This window comes from Rhinopithecus bieti, unplaced genomic scaffold, assembly GCF_001698545.2.
Source record: "Rhinopithecus bieti isolate Rb0 unplaced genomic scaffold, ASM169854v2 scaffold_1887, whole genome shotgun sequence".
Taxonomy (NCBI): domain Eukaryota; kingdom Metazoa; phylum Chordata; class Mammalia; order Primates; family Cercopithecidae; genus Rhinopithecus; species Rhinopithecus bieti.
Genome location: NW_016803685.1, coordinates 876,821 through 899,542, shown reverse-complemented (window position 1 = coordinate 899,542; position 22,722 = coordinate 876,821). Strand labels below are relative to the sequence as shown.

The 22,722-nt window shown below is 32.1% G+C and overlaps 1 protein-coding gene across 1 annotated transcript in view; it reads right to left on the bottom strand.

Annotated features, from left to right (window-relative positions):
• Positions 1–22,722, bottom strand: part of DPYD (dihydropyrimidine dehydrogenase) — an 875,642-nt gene that overhangs the window by 620,590 nt on the left and 232,330 nt on the right. The window contains 4 exon segments of the mRNA XM_017850609.1: positions 9,235–9,316; positions 16,535–16,598; positions 16,601–16,639; positions 16,642–16,729. Coding sequence (XP_017706098.1) covers positions 9,235–9,316; positions 16,535–16,598; positions 16,601–16,639; positions 16,642–16,729 — 273 coding nt within the window.

The following is a 22,722-nucleotide window of genomic DNA, read 5'->3' as shown; positions in this document are numbered from 1 at the left end:
TTCACCATGTTAGCCAGGATGGTCTTGATCTCCTGACCTTGTGATCCGCCCGTCTCGGCCTCCCAAAGTGCTGGGATTACAGGCTTGAGCCACCGCGCCCGGCCAAGAAATGATCTATTCTTAAAAAGAATTAGAAGAAAGATTCCTTGACAACAAAGCTAAAGCTCTGCTTACATTATGCCTTGGGAAATTGAGATGAAATGTGTGTTAACTAAAACTAGAATTCAAGACAACTACAGCTATCAGGTACATCACGTTGGCTGATAAGCTATGAAATCTCAATGCCATTTGTTAAATAGATATGATGCTAGAAAAATCACATTATGGGCATTTGTTTTGTGTTTTTGTTTCTTTATTCCTGGTATTTTTACATATGTAATACTTTCCATCTTGATTTTCTTAGATATGGATAACAGTATATATTCTACCTTCCTCTAATAACTTTAGTAACATATTATTAGATATTTCCTACCTAAATTCAGAATACAAATTCAACCTATTTCAAGTTCAGTGTAACAGTCACTACTTTAGTCCAACAGTTCTGAATGTCATGTACCCTGAGCCAAAGTTCCATCTAATAGTCTCTTAGGGATTTGATGAAAACTTTCTTTTAATACTATAATATGTATTTATACACATAATAACATTTATTATGCAGGATAAAGCCTTACAACTTTTTTTGTGGAGTATAAATCTTCAGATAAAATAGGTGATGCCTATTATTTTAAAAAATCAAATAAAAGCATACATACTCTTCATGGTTTTCTAATAGAAAATTTGGTTAAATAGACCAAATATTTCCAGATGCTCTAAGATAGAAAACAAAATGAAGAACTTTTGAAAGTATTTTGGTTTCTTTAGAAATGAAAATTTAGTGTACATGTTTCCTTGTAGGAGAGAAATAATATGATTTTATATTTATTTTCTAATACTACCTCACAATCACAGATATTCTTGGTTCAAACAACCACAGTGAAAAAGAAGATGTTATTAGAGGTTATCAAGAAAAAGACAATACCTGTATTAGATATTACATCTCAAACTATGAAAAAGAAGAAATGTATAGAAATTACAAATTAAGTTAATCAATTAGAATTATATCAGAATACTTTGGGAAATGACAAATATACATATTTTAAATATGCAAAAATACAATATCTTCATTCACATTTTATACTTTTAACTTTGAAAAATATTATAAAGACCATGAAACAAAAATATGTATTTCTACTTAAATTCTGAGTTGCATTACAAAACAAAAGAGTATTTAATCTAAGTGATTTGTAACATTGACACAAATATCACAGGAGATCCTACTGAAGTGCATCTTAGCTTAAAAATAATTTGTAGGGGTTTATATTAGAATTTTATTACAAAATTAAGAAGTTGTCTAAAATAAACATCAGCTAAGAAGCCATTTCTCCTAAAGGGAATACACAATTTTATTACACTATAAATGTTCCTTTGGTGTGAAATCAATTGAGAGTATACTTGGTAAATTAAAAAAATGCAAATATGGCTAATAAAGTGAAAAAAAAACTGAATTCTACACAAGAATACAGAAGCAAATGAAAATACTATCCTACATAACTGTTATCTACACAGGGAAAATATACTACTTTTGAAGAAAATAAAATAATAAAATAATGAAAACACATGGATGCTGACAAAGATTTTACTGAAACTAATAACTTTGAATGTTTTCATTATTCAATCTATAAAATGAAAATGAAATAAGTATACAACTCAAGATTTTAAAACAAATAACAAATAAGTTCCACTCTGATCTTGGTTATTTCTTCCCTTCTGCTAGCTTTGTGAATATTTTGCTCTTGGTTCTCTAGTTCTTTTAGTTGTTACGCTAGGGTGTCAATTTGAGATCTTTCTAGCTTTCTGAAGTGGCATTTAGCGCTGTAAATTTCCCTCTTAACACTGCTTTAGCAGCATCCCAGAGATTCTGGTACATTGTCTCTTTGTTCTCACCGGTTTCAAAGAACTTCTTGAGTTCTGCCTTAATTTCATTGTTTACTCAGGAGTCATTCGAGAGCAAGTTGTTCAATTTCCAATTGTGTGGTTCTGAGTGAGCTTCTTAATCTTGAATTCTAATTTGATTGTGCTGTGGGCTAAGAGACTGTTAGTTATTATTTTAGTTATTTTGCATTTGCTGAGGAGTGTTTTACTTCCAATTACGTGATCGATTTGAGAGTAAGTGCCATGTAACTCCGAGAGCGGAACTGAAGGAGATAGAGACACGAAAACCCTTCAAAAAATACAAAATTTAAAAAAAAAAAAATGAATGAATCCAGGAGCTGCTTTTCTGGGGAAAAAAAAAAATACACACACACACATACATATATGTGTGTACATATATACCAATAGACTAATGAAGAAAAGAGAGAAGAATCAAATAGACACAATAAAAAATGATAAAGGGGATATGACCACTGACCCCGTAGAAATACAAATAAGCATCAGAGAATACGATAAACATTTATATGCAAATAGACTAGAAAGTCTAGAAGAAATGGATAAATTCCTGGACACATACACCCTTCCAAGGCTGAACAAGGAAGAAGTTGAATCCCTGAATAGACCAATAACAAGTTCTGAAATTGAGGCAGTAATAAACAGCCTACCAACCAAAAAAAGGTCAGGGCCAGATGGATTTACAGCTGAATTCTAGCGGAATTACAAATAGAAGCTAGTACCATTTCTTCCTAAACTATTTCAAACAATTGAAAACAAGGGACTTCTCCCTAACTCATTTTATGAGGCCAGCATCATCCCGATACCAAAACCTGGCAGAGATACAACAAAAAGAGAAAACTTCAGGCCAATATCCCTGATGAACATCGATGCAAAAATCCTCAATAAAATACTGGCAAATGAAATTCAGCAGCATATAAAAAGCTTATCCATCACAATCAAGTTGGCTTCATTCCCTAGGTGCAAGACTGGTTCAACATATGCAAATCAGTAAGTGTAATTCATCACATAAAGAGAAATAAAGGGAAAAAAAAAACACATGAATATCTCAATAGATGCAGAAAGTCCTTTAATAAAATTCAATGTCCTTTCCTGTTAAAAAATTCTCAATAAACTAGGTATTGATGAATATACCTCAAAATAATAAAAGCCATTTATGATAAACCCACAGCCAACATCATACCGAATGGGCAAAAGCTGGAAGCATTCCCCTTGAAAACTGGCACAAGACAAGGATGCCCTCTCTCACCACTCCTATTCCACACAGTATTGGAAGTTCTGGTCAGGGCAATCAGGTAAGAGACAGAAATAAAGAGTATTCAAATAGGAAGAGAAGAAGTCAAACTGCCTCTGTTTGCAGATGACATGATCTCATATCTGGAAAGCCCCATTAATCAGCCCAATAGCTTAAGTTGATAAGCAACTTCAGCAAAGTCTCAGGATACAAAGTCAGTGTACAAAAACTGCTAGCATTCCTATATACCAACAATAAGCAGAGAGCCAAATCATGAATGAACTCCCATTCACAACTGCTACAAAGAGAATAAAATACCTAGGAATATAGCTAACAAGGAAAGTGAAAAACTTCTTCAAGGAGAACTACAAACCACTGCTCAAAGAAATCAGAGAGGGCACAAACAAATGGAAAAACATTCCATGCTCATGAATAAGAATAATTAATATGAAAATAGGCATCCTGCCCAAAGCAATTTATAGATTCAATGCTACTCCCATTAAACTACCATGGACATTCTTCACAGAGTTAGAAAAAACTACTTTAAAATTTATATGGAACCAAAAAAGAGCCCACATAGCCAAGACAATCCTAAGCCAAAAGAACAAAGCTGGAGGCATCATGCTATCTGACTTCAAACTATACTATAAGGCTACAGTAACCAAAACAGCATGGTACTGGAACAAAAATAAACACATAGACCAATGTAACAGAATAGAGATCTCAGAAATAAGACCACACAAACAACCATCTGGTCTCTGACAAACTTGACTAAAACAAGCAATGGGGGAAGGGATCCCTATTTAATAAATGGTGCTGGGAAAGCTGGCTAGCCATATGCAGAAAATTGAAACGGACCCCTTCCTTACACTTATACAAAAAATTATACAAAATTAAATCAAGATGGATTAAAGACTTACATGTAAAACCCAAAACTATAAAACTCTAGAAGAAAATCTAGGCAATACCATTCAGGATATAGGCACAGGAAAAGATTTCATGATGAAAACGTCAAAAGCACCTGCACGAAAGCAAAAATTGACAGATGAGATTTAATTAAACTAAAGAGCTTCTGGACAGCAAAAGAAACTATCATTAGAGTGAATGAGCAACCTACAGAATGGGAGAAAATGTTTGCAATCTATCCATCTGACAAAGGTCTAACATCAGAATCTACAAGGAACTTAAACGACTTTACAAGAAAAAAACCAACCCCATTAAAAAGTGGACAAGGAGGTCAGGCACGGTGGCTCATGTCTGTAATCCCAACACTTTGGGAGGCTAAGGCAGACAGATCACTTGAGATCAGGAGTTCAAAACCAGCCTGGCCAACATGATAAAATCCCATCTCTAATACAAATACAAAAAATTAGCCATGTGTGGTGGCGGTCACCTGTAATCTCAGCTACTTGGGAGGCTCCAGCAAGGAGAACACCTTGAACCCAGGAGGTGGAGGTTGCAGTGAGCCAAGATAGTGCCATTGCACTCCAGCCTGGGTAACAGAGTGAGACTCCATCTTCCATCTCAAAAACACAAACAAAAAACAAAAACAAACAAACAAACAAAAACTTAGGCAAAGGACGTGAACAGATATAAGAAATAACAGATAAGAGAAATAAGACATTTATGTGGCCAAAAAAAACTTATGAAAAATGCTCAAATTCATTCAATCATTGGAAAAAAAATGCAAATCAAACCCACAATGAGATACCATCTCACACCAGTCAATCTGGTGATTATTAAAAAGTCAAGAAACAACAGATGCTGGTGAGGCTGTAGAGAAATAGAAATGCTTTTACATTGTTAGTGGAATGTAAATTAGTTCAACCATGTGGAAGACAGTGTGGCGATTCCTCAAAGACCTAGAACCAGAAATACTATTTGACCTAGCAATCTCATTATTGGGTATATGCCCAAAGGAATATAAACCATTATGTTATAAAGATACATGCATGTGTATGTTCACCGCAACACTATGCATAATAGTAAAGACGCAGAATCAACCCAAATGCCCATCAATAATATACTAAAGAAAATGTAGTACATATATACACCAGGTAATACTATGCAGCCATTAAAAAAATTAGATCATGTCCTTTGCAGGAACCTGGATGGATTTGGAAGCCATTATCCTCAGAAAACTAACACAGAAACGGAAAACCAAACCCTGTATGTTCTCAGTTACAAGTGGAAGCTGAACAATGGGAATACACGGACACAGGGAGGGGAACAACACACACTGGGGTCAGTTGAGTGGGGCACGGAGAGGGAGAGCATCAGGATAATTAGCTAATATATGTGAGGCTTAATACCTAGGTGATGGATTGACAGGTGCAGCAAACCACCATGGCACATGGTGCCATGTCTACCTACATAACAAACCTACACGTCCTGCACGTGCATCCCAGAATGTAAAATAAAATAAAATAAAACTAAATTTAAAAAAAGAGAATAACAAATAAGAATAGCAGGGGAAAGCATTATAAAGATATAGTCGGCAATTAATGAATAAGAAAACAAAACTTTGATAACTGCTTATTTTAAAGAAAATATTAACTAGATGAGAAAACACAAAGTAAATTTAGAGATGCAAGAGCAAATATAATCATAGGCACAGATGAGGTATTTTTATAGTATACTGAAATAATAGACTTAAATTTTGCTAATAAATTCAAAACCCCAATGAAGCAGAAATTTTCTAGAAAATATATTGGCAAAATTGACAGAATAAAATCAGTGGAAAAAACTTATAGAAGATATGAAGAAAAATGGTCATAGTTCTATTTCATAAGACGGCTTGGAGAAGATGACAACTTCCAAATTTAGTAAAAAAGATGTGTCAGGATAATATTCTTACCAATGAGAAAACAATAAAATGCTTAGAAGTTTAATTTTATAAGACTACTATAACTCTATCATGAAAATTCACAAAATAACAAATAAAATAAAGCAAAACAAAACAAAAATAGTCTTTGTACATTCAAAACTTGTAATGGTAACAATAATATTTGACTGTTCCCTGCTATATTTCCAGTTTTAATATCCATTACATAAATAAATGAATGCAAAAGAAAAAATTTTAAAAATACTAACAAATTGAATCTGAATTACATGTACAGAAATAAACATGATGCCAAAATTGATATATTCTAGAAATTTAATGATTAGTATAATTCAACATACAAACTGAACATAAGTATTTATAGAGGGGAATTAAAAAATTTAACACACTTTTATTAACTTTTTTAATTAATAAAATTTATTAATGTAAGACTAGAAAATATTTATTCAATATGATTAAAATCCTATTTCCGAGAGAAGAAAAGTATTCCATGTATTATACCTCTTTTGTAAACATGCTAGTTATTGAAATCGTGGAAGAAAAAAATACATACCAATAACAAATAAAATTATCTTCATTTTCTTGTAACATGATATTTGACTTGAAAAAATTAATCTTAGAACTAACAAGGACTAATTGGCTAATAAGTATAAGATAAATTGAAATTAAAATATTCAATAGGAAATGCAGCTAAAAAAGATAGTTGGGAGTGAAGATACTGTAATGAAACTGAACTGGGTTCTGGATATAATCAGTTTACGTTATTAATAATATGCTTATTAAACTACGAAGCATACAGGACCGGATTTCAAAAGAAGGATGGATCTACATGGTTCTAGTCCTGGCATACTTCTTGGCAAAAATAAGTTCTGAACAATTATTTGTTGAGTAAAACATAAAACCTATTTGGGAAGTAAAAGAAAAAGTAGAAGAATAAACAAGATAATGCTAGGCCCATGAAAGTCAAAATGCATAAATATGTATATAAGAGAACTTATATATCACACGCTACATGAGAGTCAAACAGTATGAACCCACAAAAATAGTTCACTTCATTGCCAGGAAATTATTGTTGACTTTAAAATATATAATACTAGTTGAAAGGGACAAACAGAAGGCAAATGATAAAAAGAACCTCGGTGATGACTTTTCAAAAGGAGGTAACAAGCATAGACCACTTTTTCAAAATGTACCCTCTTATGGCTAAAGTTCGTAAGTCATAAAAGCTGCAAGAGTATCTCATCAACGGATACAAATCCTCAAAGTGAAAAAGAATCTCACTGCTATCTTTCCTCAGAATTGTATATACAGTTTATTGTTTACAAAGCAAATTTGAAAACACCATTTCCTTCACATCTTAAAACAGCTTGAGAGATGGACAAGATAGTACTATTAGCTTTCTAATTTAGGTTCCATTTTTTTCCTCAATAATGTATCAGATTCAGAGTTTAAAATTCAAGTGTACAAAATGTTGAAAAAATTTTCCCACACGTTCTCAAAGGTGATCTGTGCTATCAGATTCTTATAACTTTCCAGAGATATTCTTTGCATACATAAACAAGTATTTCTCTATTTTGTAGAAATATTAGTAGCATACTTTTTTATTTAAGCAAATTTTGACCAACATTTGAGATATTAATAGACTTTGTCAAAGATATCTGACAAGAAAATAAAAAGTGACATGACTATAGCTAGGATACTTCTTGGCACTCAGTATATTGCCTACTACTGCACCTTGATGAGTTTTCAAAGAGTAATGGGTATGGTCTAATTTATGCAATATATCTGGTCCTATGAAAATTGAATGCAATTTTGCAATTTTATATAAGATAAATGTAGAAACAAAGCCTAATTTCTTTTTTTATTTTTTATTAATACATAATAATTGTAAATATTTATGGGGTATGTGTGATATTTTGATACATGCATACAACGTGTAATGATCAAATGAGGATAATTAGGATGAGGATAATTAGGATATTCATCACCTCAAACATTCCCCATGTCTTTGTGTTGGGAACATTCATCTTCAATTCAGTCATAAATACCAACTCTAATAGTTGGAAATTTCAATCACCATTTCCTTATTTAATGAGATTTAGAGAAAAACTTGTATTCAAAATGAAAGACATTTTAAAACTTTTCAGAATATACTTCCGTAAAATAATCACCCCTCAATTATCTATCTTGAACACTGTAATTTTGAACATTAAGATTTTATAAAGTTGCCCAAATCTACACTGTGTGTTTTTATTCCCAGACATCTTGTTTAGTCATTATGTGTGAATGTTTCATCACCCGACCATTGTCAAATAAAATGTAATTATAAATATAAACCACAAAATATTGTTTTGAGTGTTTTCTCTTTCATTGATTCATTTTTTTACTGGTAAATGCAAAAGGTATGAGTAGTTTGTTAATCACTTTTCAAAATATCTTCTGCATATACTTACATCATGTATTACGTAAATCACAGTACATTACTAATCCATTTTGTTATATATATTATGAAAATTAACATTTTGAAACAAAATAGCAGTATGTTCAAGTGGAGAGCTAGAGTATAATGCTATTAACAGAAAAGAAGAGAAATATTTAAAGCTATATGCTGAAAATAACAATGTGTCAGATTTTCAACCATCTCGAAAAGAACAACACAATATTTGTTTCACAAAATAATAAAAAATATGAAGCTGTTGCTTTCTATCCCACTGATTTACTCCTTGTGTTGAGAAAGGATTATCACATTCACACTACTGACATGATGAATATAATAAATAAAACAAATCTCCGTAAGAAATTATGTTCCAAATTGTGAAATACTAATGTTTCAGAGTGCACACAACTTGCATGAAAAAACGTGATTAAAGAAACCAAATCCTTTTATTAGCTGCACTGAACCCCTAAAGCAATTTAGGAATTTGTTTCTTACAGACAATTAATCACATGCAGGCATGCCAGATGAGAACTATTGATTGCCCTTTTCCAGGCTAGTGGCATTCAGACAGTAGACAGACAAATGCCCTAAGCAAGGGGAAGCATCTTTCTGCTTCTGCCTGGTGTAGCTTTTAATTGTTCTTTCCTAAAATGCATGACATTTGCTGTTAATCTTTGCATAGAGCTTACTCCTCTCTTTTTGAGCAGTACACAGATAGGTGTTTTTCTCATTTACCTTTACACCAAGGTCCTTCATTAGCTCAATCTCAAAATTCACTACATCATATGGCAGCCGGAACTGAGGGATTTCGGAAGTACTGAAAAAAAAAAAAAAGGAAAAGAAAACAGGCGTCAGTAGAAAATGACCAATCTTAAAAAAATGTAACATGTCTTCATGGATTAGTAGTAAATAAATATCTCTTCTAAGGATATTTATATATCACATAAGATATGCATGAGGACATCTACATTTGTATTGACATAAAAATATTACATGGAGTGAAGATACAGTCGAAACTGATATAAAAATAACTAAGTTACAGCAATAGAAAATGATAAATATAAAACTGGCCAAAAGAAATTTCAATACTTTTAAGTTCAATAAAGTGTTTGGTTGACTTATTTAATAATAATTCTATAAATACCTAAGATTAAAAAATCTTAAAATCCATTAAAAAGCTAGTTGGAGATACAGATTTTAATATATGTGTACACATATATACTAATATTCATACACATATTCTATAAATATACTTCTAGCTTGTTGAAATGCAAATGTGTAACTATATTACCACACTGTTTAGAATATTACAAAGTCAGTTCCATGTGATCTACAGAATATTTTTACAATAAATTAGTCTTCTGTGAAAGCAAAGAGTATCCCAAAAGGTTCAGTCATGAAAAAACAATCCTATTGTATATTAATGCCTATTGCCTGTATTTAAAAAAAAAAATCATGAGGTCTATAGCACTATTATTCTAGTAGTATAATAGAGTATTAAAAGTAAGCTCAAAACACTTTCCAATGTTTTGTTAACAATTATAAAGCTATGTATGTGCACGAATACACAGCAATCCATTCATTCATTCGCTGATTCACTCATTCACCTACTCATTACAAGTGAATAGTGCCAGGCACAGTGTTTACAAAGTGCCAGGTAAGTGTAAGCTGCAATGATTTGATGGTGAATTGTACCAAATTCTCACTGTTAATAAGCTATTTTTTCTGATCAGGGAAGGATACATAAAAGATAATTACATTTAGAATGTGGTATGCACAATGAGAGAAGTATAGCCATTATATCTTTAGTGTGTGTGTGTGTGTGTGTCTGTATATATAATAGCAATTACATTTTAAATATTACAAAGATTAATTCGTTAAATAAATAATTGTTGAAGATGAATCTTCTGGATCATCATTTGAAAAGTCTTCCAAAGTACAGCCTTTTCATTCTTTGATGACTTAAGAACTTGATTATTCAATTAATTTTTATATATCAATCAGCAAGACATCATGCTCAATGCTATAGAAAATGCAAGATATCAAACATATAAAGTCAAAGCTGTACACTAAAGGAGCTTCCCTCTAGTTAGAAATATAAGAGTATGTTTAAGAATGAATTCAAGCATAGGGAAAAGATAAAAATCTCTTAAAACGACTTGTGAACTCCAGTCACATTACCTCAAAGTAACATGAATCTGCCAGAATGCTCTGGGCACCAAGAAGGCTTTCCCTTCAAAGTCTAAGTAGAAAGGTTCTTAACAATTATGGACTGTATGTGGACACAAACAGATACCCAGACTTGATAGACATGCAGTTCCATGAGAGAGAGATTAAATATGGACTAAAATCGGGCACTGATGCAGATCCTCAAAAGGTTGAACAGGAAAGCAAAAGCAATGGACTATGAACAAAGAATTACAGCCAAATAAACCAACTACAACAAGATAAGAATCTTAAATACATCCAGATATATCGTGAAGCCGAGAACCTTCCAATGAGTCAGGTCAACTCTTGGATTTTTATGGGATATAAGTAGAAGCACAAGGAATAAAAGGAAAAAAAAAATGGTGTGAGTGCAAGCCAGCGGTTCTGACTTAAGAAAAAACTCTGAAAGAGCATGTTAGAGAAAACAGGGACAACTTTTCTGTTGGCCACAGAAAAAGAAAGGAAGGAACACCTAACCTAGCAGTAAGAAACCTGAGAAAGGAGGAAGGCACAGGCACCACCCATTGCAGTATAACTTTGAACACAGATATAGGCACCAGAGAAAATGGAAACCAGGCTGCTGGGGTTCAGCAGCTCTGCTTAAAAACCCCACGCTGCTCTGAAACCATTGTCACCAACACTTAGCACAGTGTTAAATGAATAAGTGTGAGAGAATCCATTTCCCAGCATCTCCTAAAGTAAATCAGATAAATGTGAAACACTGAGAAATGTTAGATTTGGTTACACTTAGGTAGGTAGGGGTGGGTGGAAATTACTGATTGTGAAAAATGTGATGTATTTATATTCATTAATAGATGAAGTCAGCAAATAGATGAAACACATAAGCACATACATAAGCAGAACAAAATGACAAATGTAAAACACCAAATCTGAACAAGTGTTTCAAAGGAGGGAAGGCTTATTGTGGGATGATGTAAGTGGGTAGGAGAAATGTCTTAGGAATTTAAAATATCATCAGTGTGTGATGGCTTCCACATTTTTCTTCTTAAATTCCAGACTTTTACGTTCACTTGGGTGTCTAATAGGTATCTCATATTTATCATGACTAACAGTAAGCTTTGGTTCTTGCATCCCAACACTGGTCCTCAGACAACCCCATTTTATGAGTTGTTCAGGCCCCAAACTCCATTATCACACACTATTCCCTTTCCAGCACCACACCAAGCCCAGATGCAGGCAGTAAGAGAATGTGTTCTTTTTAGACAATTTAAAAACCATTATAAAACTTACTAAAATGGGCCTGTTTTATATTTTTTCATCAGCTAGTAATTCTAAATAATATCACCAATATCCTAAACAATGTCTCTGCCAAAAAAAAATTCTCTGGTGGATCTAAATTCTAAATAATAGCCATAGTTGCTTTTGAGTTTTAGTAATATATATGTAAGCTTTCAATGATCCCGTTTTTATTACCAACTCTTTAATAAACATTGTGTTCTACAGGAAAGTTAACTTGCAGAACTACAATTAAATAGAGGCCATCAGCACCTGCTGATTCAGCTACAGGCATTCCTCATTCCAACTCCCCGCAGGCGACATATGCCTCCACTCTGTGATACTACAGATTCCAATATGTGAAAAGTTGATTTGGAATAGATAAAATGATAGGACATGAAGCAATATGAATTACTTCCATTCTATCATTTTGTATGATCACATGGAATTTTTGTGTTTAAAATTGAAAATAGCTATATCCTTAATATTAAAATAATCTGTTTTAATCATTCATTTTTTGTTTTACAGGGATAAATTAAAAATAATTATTACTGGTTATTGTATGATTCTTATTGAATTTTATTGTATAGACCAGAGGATAGCACGGTAAAAAAATCTATTCTGAGTATCTAGTATACTAGGTATAGCACTAATCCATCATTTTTAAAAAACCTTCCTCCTTTATCATCACCTAATATATGCTATATTTGGTTTATTGTTCGTTTATTGTTTGTCTCCCCATGACTAAAATATAGGCCCCATGAGAAGGCACTTTTCCCTGTTTACTTTTATGCTCTAAACAGAGCCAGAAATAATGACATAGTCAAGTGATCGATATATATATCCTGAAGGAAGGAATCGAGGGAAGGAGAAAGGGGAAAATACAGGTATGTATCAGATCTTGGAAGGGTTTTTATGCCAGGCCAGATCCTTTATCTCTGAGGTTAGGAGGAATTGTTGAAAGATTTCAAGTGGAAGAGTAATAAAATCAGATTTGGAAACTAAAAGAAGAATGAATCTGAAAAGACAAATCAGGAAGGAGGTTACTGCAGTGGTAGAGAAAGTGAGAGGTGGCCGGCGCAGTGGCTCACGCCTGGAATCACAGCATTTTGGGAGGCCAAGGCGGATAGATCGCTTGAGGTAAGGAGTTCAAGACCAACCTGGCCAACATGGTGAAACCCTATCTTTATTAAAAATACAAAAATCAGCCAGGTGTGGTAGTGCATGCCTATAGTCCCAGTTATTTGGGAGGCGGAGTCAGGAGAATCACTTGAACCCGGGAGGTGGAAGCTGCAGTGAGCCTAGATCTCACCACTGCACTCCAGCCAGGGTGAAAGTGCCAGATTCAAAAAAAAAAAGAAAAGAAAAAAAAGGAAACTGAGAGGTAAAGGATATCAGAGGACATTTTTTTTTACAGTGTTTGTAAAATGGAATTGCCAGTATATTAAAGAGTAGCCCAGATAATCCCCATTTTGGTAATGCCATCCCCTGAGATGGCAAACTCAGGAAGAGAAGCAACACTGATCATTGATACGAAGTTTACGAAGAGATGTCTAGGATTTGAATGTACAAATCTGTTGCTCAGAATGGAGAAAGAGGTCAGAGCAGATATGGATTTTTAAGAAATTTGCATGTAGGTGGTAATTGAAACCATGAGAGTAAATGAGATGACTCTGAAGACTGCATGGTGAGAAAGGAGATAAAAGGACAGAAGACAGAATTTAATAGGAATGATTATTTTCCAAGTTCGTTGTGCTTAGGAAAACAAACTTTTCTTCTATCTCAGATCCTGTAACAATCTAAGGTTCTGAAAAAAATTTTTCTTGTAATCATAAATCCTTTGGTATAGTCAGTGGAATGTCAAGACAACATGAAAAAAAATCTTTCTTCTATTTTCATGTTTCTTTCATGTAATGAAATGTATCTATAACAACTTTCCACTCTTTTTAAAGCACAATTCTCATACTCTGACAGAAGTATGCTTCAGTTCATTACCATATAGATAATAGACTTTAAATTTGTATTACATCACACATTCTTAAAATATTTCCTATTGCTATAACTATTTCACCTAGACTATATTTCTCTTTACTGTCAATCAACAAGAAAACAATAGACCTAATAAAACAATATAAAATTTGAAAGAGGTAAAGCAAAGAGCAGCATTGGCCTCACTATCCTTCCTAACAATAACGTCAAAATTCTTATATATTAATTTATAAGCAAAAAATTAGAAAGTATATATGTGCACACATTCTTGAAAATCTCTTAACACTATTTTGTTTATCTTTGTTATAATATCAAACCCTTTTAACCCTGTTAAACTCGTGCCCTGATAAAAGCAGCCACTGTTAGAGGAAAGCAAAACTACTGATTATTTTATAAATTTGTTGCAACATTAAAAATAATTGATGTGTTCAATGCAATAGAGATTAATCCTAGATATTTTTCACTGACTCTAGTGATTTCTTAAAAAGTTGTTGTGATACTAATTCACCAGGGATAAAAGAATCTGTTTGGAGGCAAAGCAGAAGGAAAGATGAAACTTGACATTGCTTCCTTAAGCAATTGATTTCAAATACAAAGCTAATTTAATCTTTTTTAGCCACTTTGAAGACACAAGAGAATGAGAGGCAATCATAAGTAGAAAATAAATTAACAGGAAAGTTTTGTGATTGTAATTCTGGCTAAATTCCAGCGTCAGTTTTTGTAATCCTGTAACAGTGACACAGAATGCCTTTACCATGGGACAGTACAAATGAGATTGATTAAATATTTCATATTGTCTCTACACACTGAAAAGATTCAAAGCCAAAAGAAAGAATTTAACAACTTTAAAAGAAAAACCACCATGTTTGGTCATGAATCCAAAGAAGTCTGTCTCACTAAAACATGTTCAGCAAATAAATTTTAAAAACCAAGTTTAGTACTAATTTATATTAATTACAAATGTCTATCCTGCATTTGAGTTAAAACAGAGATAGGCTAACAACAGTAATCTTCTACCAAAATTGGCAATACAGAGTAACTGATAAACAGGGTGGGTTCCATTTTAGCCCTTTTGTGAAAACGCAATCAAGTGGCAAAGAGATTTTTCCTAGCTTACCAGGGTGCACAATTAAGTTCATATTTTAAAAGTTAACTCAGATATTCACTGATATGTATAACTGAAAAAAACATACAATGCTTATACATATATTGTTAACAGATTATGTCTTTTTCTAATTAATAAAGCTGTGGTAAATGCCATTAAAATGATAGTCTAAATCTTTCCAGCGAAACAACATATAGGACATTTTACTTTCCAGAAAAATAAATTCATAAAATACATGTAATCTCTTGAAATTCATAGTAGTGGAACATCAATACAGAAGAATAATTATTTCTTAACAATCAGGTTGTTTATGTTTCATATCCACACTAAAGGGTCTTCCTAGTATGTGATATTTTTGCTTGATGATTCAGTCAAATAAGATTATATTAATGATAGCTTATACATCAATATTTATGTCAATAAACATATCAACATATTTCTATCAATGATACAAATAATTGATAATTTTGTATTATCTTGGGCTTAGCATATAGTTGTTTGAGTAATATTGAAATTTATACATTTATTAACATATATTCAGAGGTGCCAAAAAACATAAGAAACTTCACAAATTTTAGTAACAACTTGATTAAATTTATCCTCTGTGATTATTGGGTATGATTAATTTATTGATTACACATAGGGCAGTAGCCATAACAAATTTAAATGTTAAGCATAGAAACAGATATTCCAAATGGCTGCATTTTATAATCCACGATTTTTTAATAGTATGCAGGGAGAAACTAAAAATGCGATGAGTAAATATTATTCACTTACCTCTCAAATTCTTTACTTGTGTAGTCGAAATTTTTAGCAATAATCTCTGACTCGGGCCGAGATAATCGATAATAAGGTTTGGTATTTTTCTGATGATAATGAGAGCGCATAGTACAGCGATGCGTCTGAGTGTAGAGTCTGTTTATTCTTCGCCCGACTAGTATATTCCCATTCCTTCCCATGTATAAACCTTCATGGGAATGATATGATTATATGATTTTAAAAATGTTATATTTAAATACATTTCTAGTAGATGCTGACAAAATTTTAATCAAAAGTAAGACTTAAGAAATTTTAAACTGAAAATATGTAAGATGACATATTTCATTAGACAACATAATGAAGAGTCCAATATTCCATGGAGCTAGGTTTCCCCATCACTAATATCCATGATTTTCAGGTCTATCTCCATTCAAAGAAATATCCACAGGGCTAAAACCATCTTTCATATGGTTGGTTCTTATAATCAAAAAATAATTTGCAGAGATTTCTCTTAAATTCACAGAACTAGAGAGAAAATTTCTTAAATAAATATTGCTTCAAGCCAACTGCAAATTTTAAAGTGAATAATGTAATCAAAATGTGAACATTTGGAAAAAGAACATTTAAAATACCATCTGTGAGCCTGAAGTCTCTATATGATCATGAACCAACAATATTCATAATTGTTTTGCTCCCTCATTTCTGACACTATAAACACGAAATAAATGTAGGCATTACCTTAAACCACCAACATATTCTTGTTTTTCAAATATAGTGATGTCAGAGTACCCCAATCGAGCCAAAAGGAAGCACAACTTATACTTGCAGGCCCAGCACCAAAAGAGCAATCTTTGCAGAATAGGCTTCAGACATTTTTTCTGGGGGAGGCAGGGACGGATTTCTGATCTGTGGGATACTCATTGCCTTGAATACCTATGGAGAAATCAATTGCCATCATTAAAATTTTGAAACTAGCTTACATCCTCAAACATATTTTTAATGTTTCAAATTAATTATTGTTTTAAATAGCAATGAGCAATACATTTTCAGTATTAATATGGTATACTTACAACTTTTATTGTGTCAAGTAGATGAGGATTTATGGCTAACTCTCAATCTTTCCTTTCTAGAGTCATGCCTCCTCTAGGAAACACTTCTGGGGCACATTCCCTACTCCCACCTAGAGGGTAAGTTAGGTGCATCTCCTCTAAGCTCCTACAGCATAATCCATATGTCTCTACCATACCCACTTACCAACCTATCTGTGGCATGTATTATGTTTCCACGTCAGTCAGTAGAATGTTAGTTCCTTGAATCAGAAAACATGTCACATCACACGTAAACACATAACCCTTGCATTACAGGAGTTAGCATTACTATGGCGCACAGTAGACATTTAACAAATAATTTATTGAATTCTGCTTTTGATGATGATAGACTAATGGGAGAATAATGATTTAAAAAAAACAGTTGAAGCATTCAATAACTACTGACGCAGGCATCTTGGAAGGGCTAACATCTCAGAGAGAAAGTAAGAACGAAGTTAGGTGACCAGAAGTCACTTTTCTCCTGAGGGATTTGCCACTTCTTACCAAAGGGAGGAAGGCTAAGAATCTTGAAGAGAACCACAGCTCAGAAAAGAGATGTTGGCAGTCTTTTGAAACCAGAGAGACACAGAGTTTTGGAAGTGTAGGAGGCCATTAACCTGGAGCAAAATAAAGTGCAGAAAAGTGAGCTTAATTCTTAAAGTGCATATGACAAAAACCTAAGGAAATAAAGAGAAAACCAGATGGTCCAGGAAAAACAAAAACTGGAGTGACTAAATAAGAAAGAGCAAGAAAGAGCCCTAGTAAATACCCCAGTGTACAGCTGAAGCTTCTGGAGTGCTACACTCTATAAGTAGGGCAAATGAGGGGTAAATAGCCAACCTAGCCTTGTCAACTCGGCCCTGGATTTAAATCACAGTGATCAGTCCTCACTCTTATCTATCTACCAAATGATAGAATACACTTTCTGTGAATAATAAGTCGACCACAGTTTCTACAAATTTTTTATACAATGTTTGGGTTTTATTTTAAGAAGTCCAAGCCTGCAAGAAAATAAACCTAAAAAAATTGAAAGAGATACATACATAATCTAGTAAGTGTGGTTGTCAAATGTAAATTTTAGAATAACTATGATTAATATATTCAAAAATATATAAGAAGAATGTAAACTTCAATACAAAACTGGGATTTGTTAAAATAAAAAAATTAAATTTACAAAGTACATTTAGTAATATATATTTAGCAAAAATCATAACTAGCTAATGTGGAAGGAAGGAGTGGGATTTTAAAAATATATTATCAAAATGTATTAATTAAAATTATTATAAATAGGTGGTAGAGGGTAGGAAACAAAAAAATGGTAAGATGGTAAATATAAACATAAACATGAGAAATTATATTAAATGTAAATGGATTAAAATTCCAATTGAAAGACAAAAGTTATGGAAGATAAACACCTTAAATATTAGAGCACAGATAGATAAGTGTAAGGTTAAAGACTACACAAAGTTAATGCAAACACTAACTAAAAGAAAGCTGGTACATATATAACAATATTAGAAATATTAGTCTTTAAGGCAAGATGCACTACTAAATTTGAAGAACATTTCATAGCAAGGAAACGGTCAATCTTTCAACAAGATTTTATAATTCTAAATCTATAGGCTCTAAATTACAATTTTAAATATATAAAGGCAAATTGATAGAACTAAATGTAGAAGAAATAAATCACAATGGTCTCATTATTCTACTCTCGTCAAAACTTGACTACCAATAGAAGTGGCCAATGAATAAATCCCTATTATAGGTAAGTTATTTATGCTATCTAATGGATTGGCTCACAGAGTTGTTTGCATTTAATAGGTCAAAGCAGTAACTTTCTCTCCTGGAAACCCAGAGAGAGATCGATAGATACAAATATAAGTTTTCTTAAGAGTGAGGAATAAAGGTGACAGGACTTTACATTTTCTTAGCCTCATCCCACATATACCACCAACTACTGTAAATAAACTCAAAACACAAAGGCATATCCAAATGATCTTATTTAAAAAAAATTAAAGAGAGTATTATCAACGAGTATTTTAGGGTCAATTTCTCAGCATGAGATGAATGGCGCTGATAAATGGTCTCATAATATTTTGTCATTTTCATTCTAATAATTTGTCACATTTTACTGGTTTACTTATCTGTTTCCTCTCTTAGACCATAAATTATTTAAGGGAAGACAACATCTTTGAATTCATCTTTTAGTATTCAGTGTTTTATATATAAGGGGAATATATGTTAATTAATGAGCTTAAATGGATAATATAATATTTTATTCCCAGCTACAATTTGCATTATTTACAAATTATTAATATGTGTTCCTTCTCTTCCCTGTGCTATCCAAACAGCACAGATTTTCTTACATATTACTTTTGAATCAACACATATTGTTAAATTTTGTTCCTTTCTAAGCAACATGAACAGGGAACTACATTCCAGTTCTATATTAATAAATAATTTTATATGACCATTAATTAAAATGTAGTTAAAATATATTTTACATTTCCCCAAAGAAAGGTTTCACATACTTTTCATAAATATTTATTTTATTAGATCATTAATCAAAATGTAGTTAAAATATATTTTTTCTATTTCCCCAAAGAAAGATTTCACATACTTTTCATAAGTATTTAAAACATACATTTAACGTGATCAAGGATCTCTGATCAGGGAACAGAGATACAGCTAATTTCATTTAGGGATTAAATAAATACTAATTTCTTTCATATTTAGTTGAATAATTTTAGCTTTGTGAACTAATAATTAAATATTTAACTTTCCCATGTTAAAATCTGCTAACATTTACAAATAACATTGCATTTTAACAAATCTTAAATGAAGACGTTCATGATTTAAGTATCATTTATAGATGACATCTTTTACAATGGAAGCAGATTTAATATGACTACTAAGAATTGTTTTAGTCTACAGCATTCATTATAATGTGAAGTTATAGTGTGATAACCAAATGGAATAGAATTGGTGCTCACCATTCATTCAGAAGCAAGAAATAGGTAAGTTCTGAAACACCTAACATATCTGACACAAATTCTAGCTAATGGCATGCAAATAATAAAGTAGAAATTACCAAATAATACACAATATGTATGTATCTTCACCTAAAATATTTTAATTTTTTGAATAAAACTTTTAAGCCTTCTTTTAAAAAAATTATCAAATGCAAACATTGAATTATTTTAAAAAATGTTTACTGAATCCCTACTAAGTACCCAACACAGAGTTAAAGACTCTTAAAGTGTTTGAAGAAATGAAAGCAAGCACACTCTTCAGTACACATAGCATCATGAGCACATACTAGAATGTAAATTGTTAGCCCCTGATTTGCTCAACCCCAGGCACTGCAGCTTAAGAGTTGTTCAATACATGCTCATTACATTGCTTGGCTCAATAAACTAATCTATCAATTGGTATCCCTTTGCCTGCTCTGTTCTGGGATTTTTTCTTTACAACCTTTTATTGCACTGGGTTTTCCCCCTAAGTTTTACAGGAGTTTGGATTAACCTTGCTGCAATTTTTAAGGTAGTAAACAATTGAATCACACTTTTGTGAATTTCAGCACAACAGGTGTTATATTTTAAAAAGTATGGCATTGAAACTAGACTCTTGGGGTTGAGTCTTGACTTCCATCATTCTCATAATGTATGGAATTGAACAAGTACTTTAACATTTCTACACCTCAGTCTCCTTAATAAGGTGGGATTAATAAAATATATTTCATAGAGAGGCTTTGAGGATTTAATGAGCTAATTATATCTTGAAAGTGCTTTAGGAAACTGCCTGCCCATATAGCAAATGTTATTCTCATTTCACCTAGTGTTCAAATTCCATGAGACAGAATGTATCTAAACTCAAAGTGTCCAAGATGGAATCCACTAGCCACATATGACTAAGTTCAAATTCAAATTAAAATTAAAGTAAAAATGCAAAGACCTCAGTAGCATTAATCATATTTCAAGTGCTCAATAACTACATGTGGCTAGTGGATAACACATTGAACACATCCATTACTGCAAAAATTAAAATTTCAAACATATGATGCAATAGATATAAATAATTTCATGAACATAATTAACGGGGAAACAAATAATTTAGAGGCAGTGAGTTTGTAGTCTTTGTTATAGTTATTTTAATATGATTTTATGACTACATGTTTATATACTTTAATTTTTCATAATTACTGTGTTTCACAACCCATTTACAAAATTCCTAAAAATTTAATCAGCACTAGAGCTGGTCCAAGCTAGCTTCAGCACACTATTGTACCTAGGCAGTATGTCAGCACTCATTCAATGTTTTTTTAGCCACTAATATTCTTCTATCATCAACCATAAATTCTGAAATATATGTTACATTTTCCAACTTAATACAGACCTGAAGGCATAAGTGGCCCTCTATCCCTTTAAAACATCAGCAACTAACTCTTTTTAAACTGAAATACAAATAATGGATTACTTCATGTATACACAATATACTTCCATGAATGTAGCCTAATTCTGACAAAATGAGGGCAAATGGACAAAAGCCAAATAAATCGCTCCAAAATATTTTGTGGGTGAATAGGGGTAGTGATTTGTATATAAGTATATTATGAAACTATGAAAAGTGAAATCAATTATAAATCTAGAGTTGGCATTTTATGAAAAATATAAATTAAAGTAACTAATAATGTAACACTTTAAACTGCCAATGAGTAGATTGTGTAAGTTAAAAAAAAAAAGAGAATTAGCTTAATTTTCTTAAAATTAAAATAAAAGTTTGGAAAAGTTAGTTAATTAAAACAAGTTATACAATTCAAAATGTCCATAAATATGAAGAATATTTTCAAAATAATATTTTTCATTCCGTTTATTAAACTACATCAGTCTTCAGAGAAGTGTAACATAAAATTACAAATAAATTATGCATAAAAGATACATTAGGTCCAGTTATTTATGGTATCAAATTCCTAAGAGATATATCTTAGAATATAGTTCCCTGTTGTTTCATAATGTAACAAAAATATTCTAAAATAATTTGGCTCTTTTGGTGAGAAAGACCCCTCTCTTTTTCTTTTAAGCAAATGTCAGTTGTCCATCAATTGACTAGTATTATACGATTTAATTTTTAAGTTGAAGGGTCAACTGCCGAAACAATGTAATAAATGAAATAAACTTGTTAATATTAGAAGAGAGTAACTGAAGTATTTAAAGATGAATGAGAAGTATACCTAATATGTATTTCCCCACAATAATAAGGCCAATATTTTTTGAAATATATCCTATGTTCCAGGCTTTATGTTAAATCTCTATCATTTAGTCTTCAACCCTCCTTTTATGGAGGTACAATTATCAGATCCATTTTCTAGATAAAAAAACTGTGGTCAGGTTCATATGCAAAACATTTTATCCTAAGGCTATTTGACTCCAAAGCCTGAATTCTTAAACTCTGTTATTATCACATTTTCACAGTAATTGTTAAAAAGTTCATTATATAGCTCTAATTTTCCAATAAGAAATGTATAACTGAAATAAATATATGATGAGCATTTTCACTCGCCATCAGAGAAATGCAAATCAAAACCACAATGAGATACCATCTCACACCAGTTAGAATGGCAATCATTAAGAAGTCAGCAAACAACAGGTGTTGGAGAGGATGTGGAGAAATAGGAACACTTTTACACTGTTGGTGGGATTGTAAACTAGTTCAACCATTATGGAAAACAGTATGGCGATTCCTCAAGGATCTAGAACTAGATGTACCATATGACCCAGCCATCCCACTACTGGGTATATACCCAAAGGATTATAAATTATTCTACTACAAAGACACATG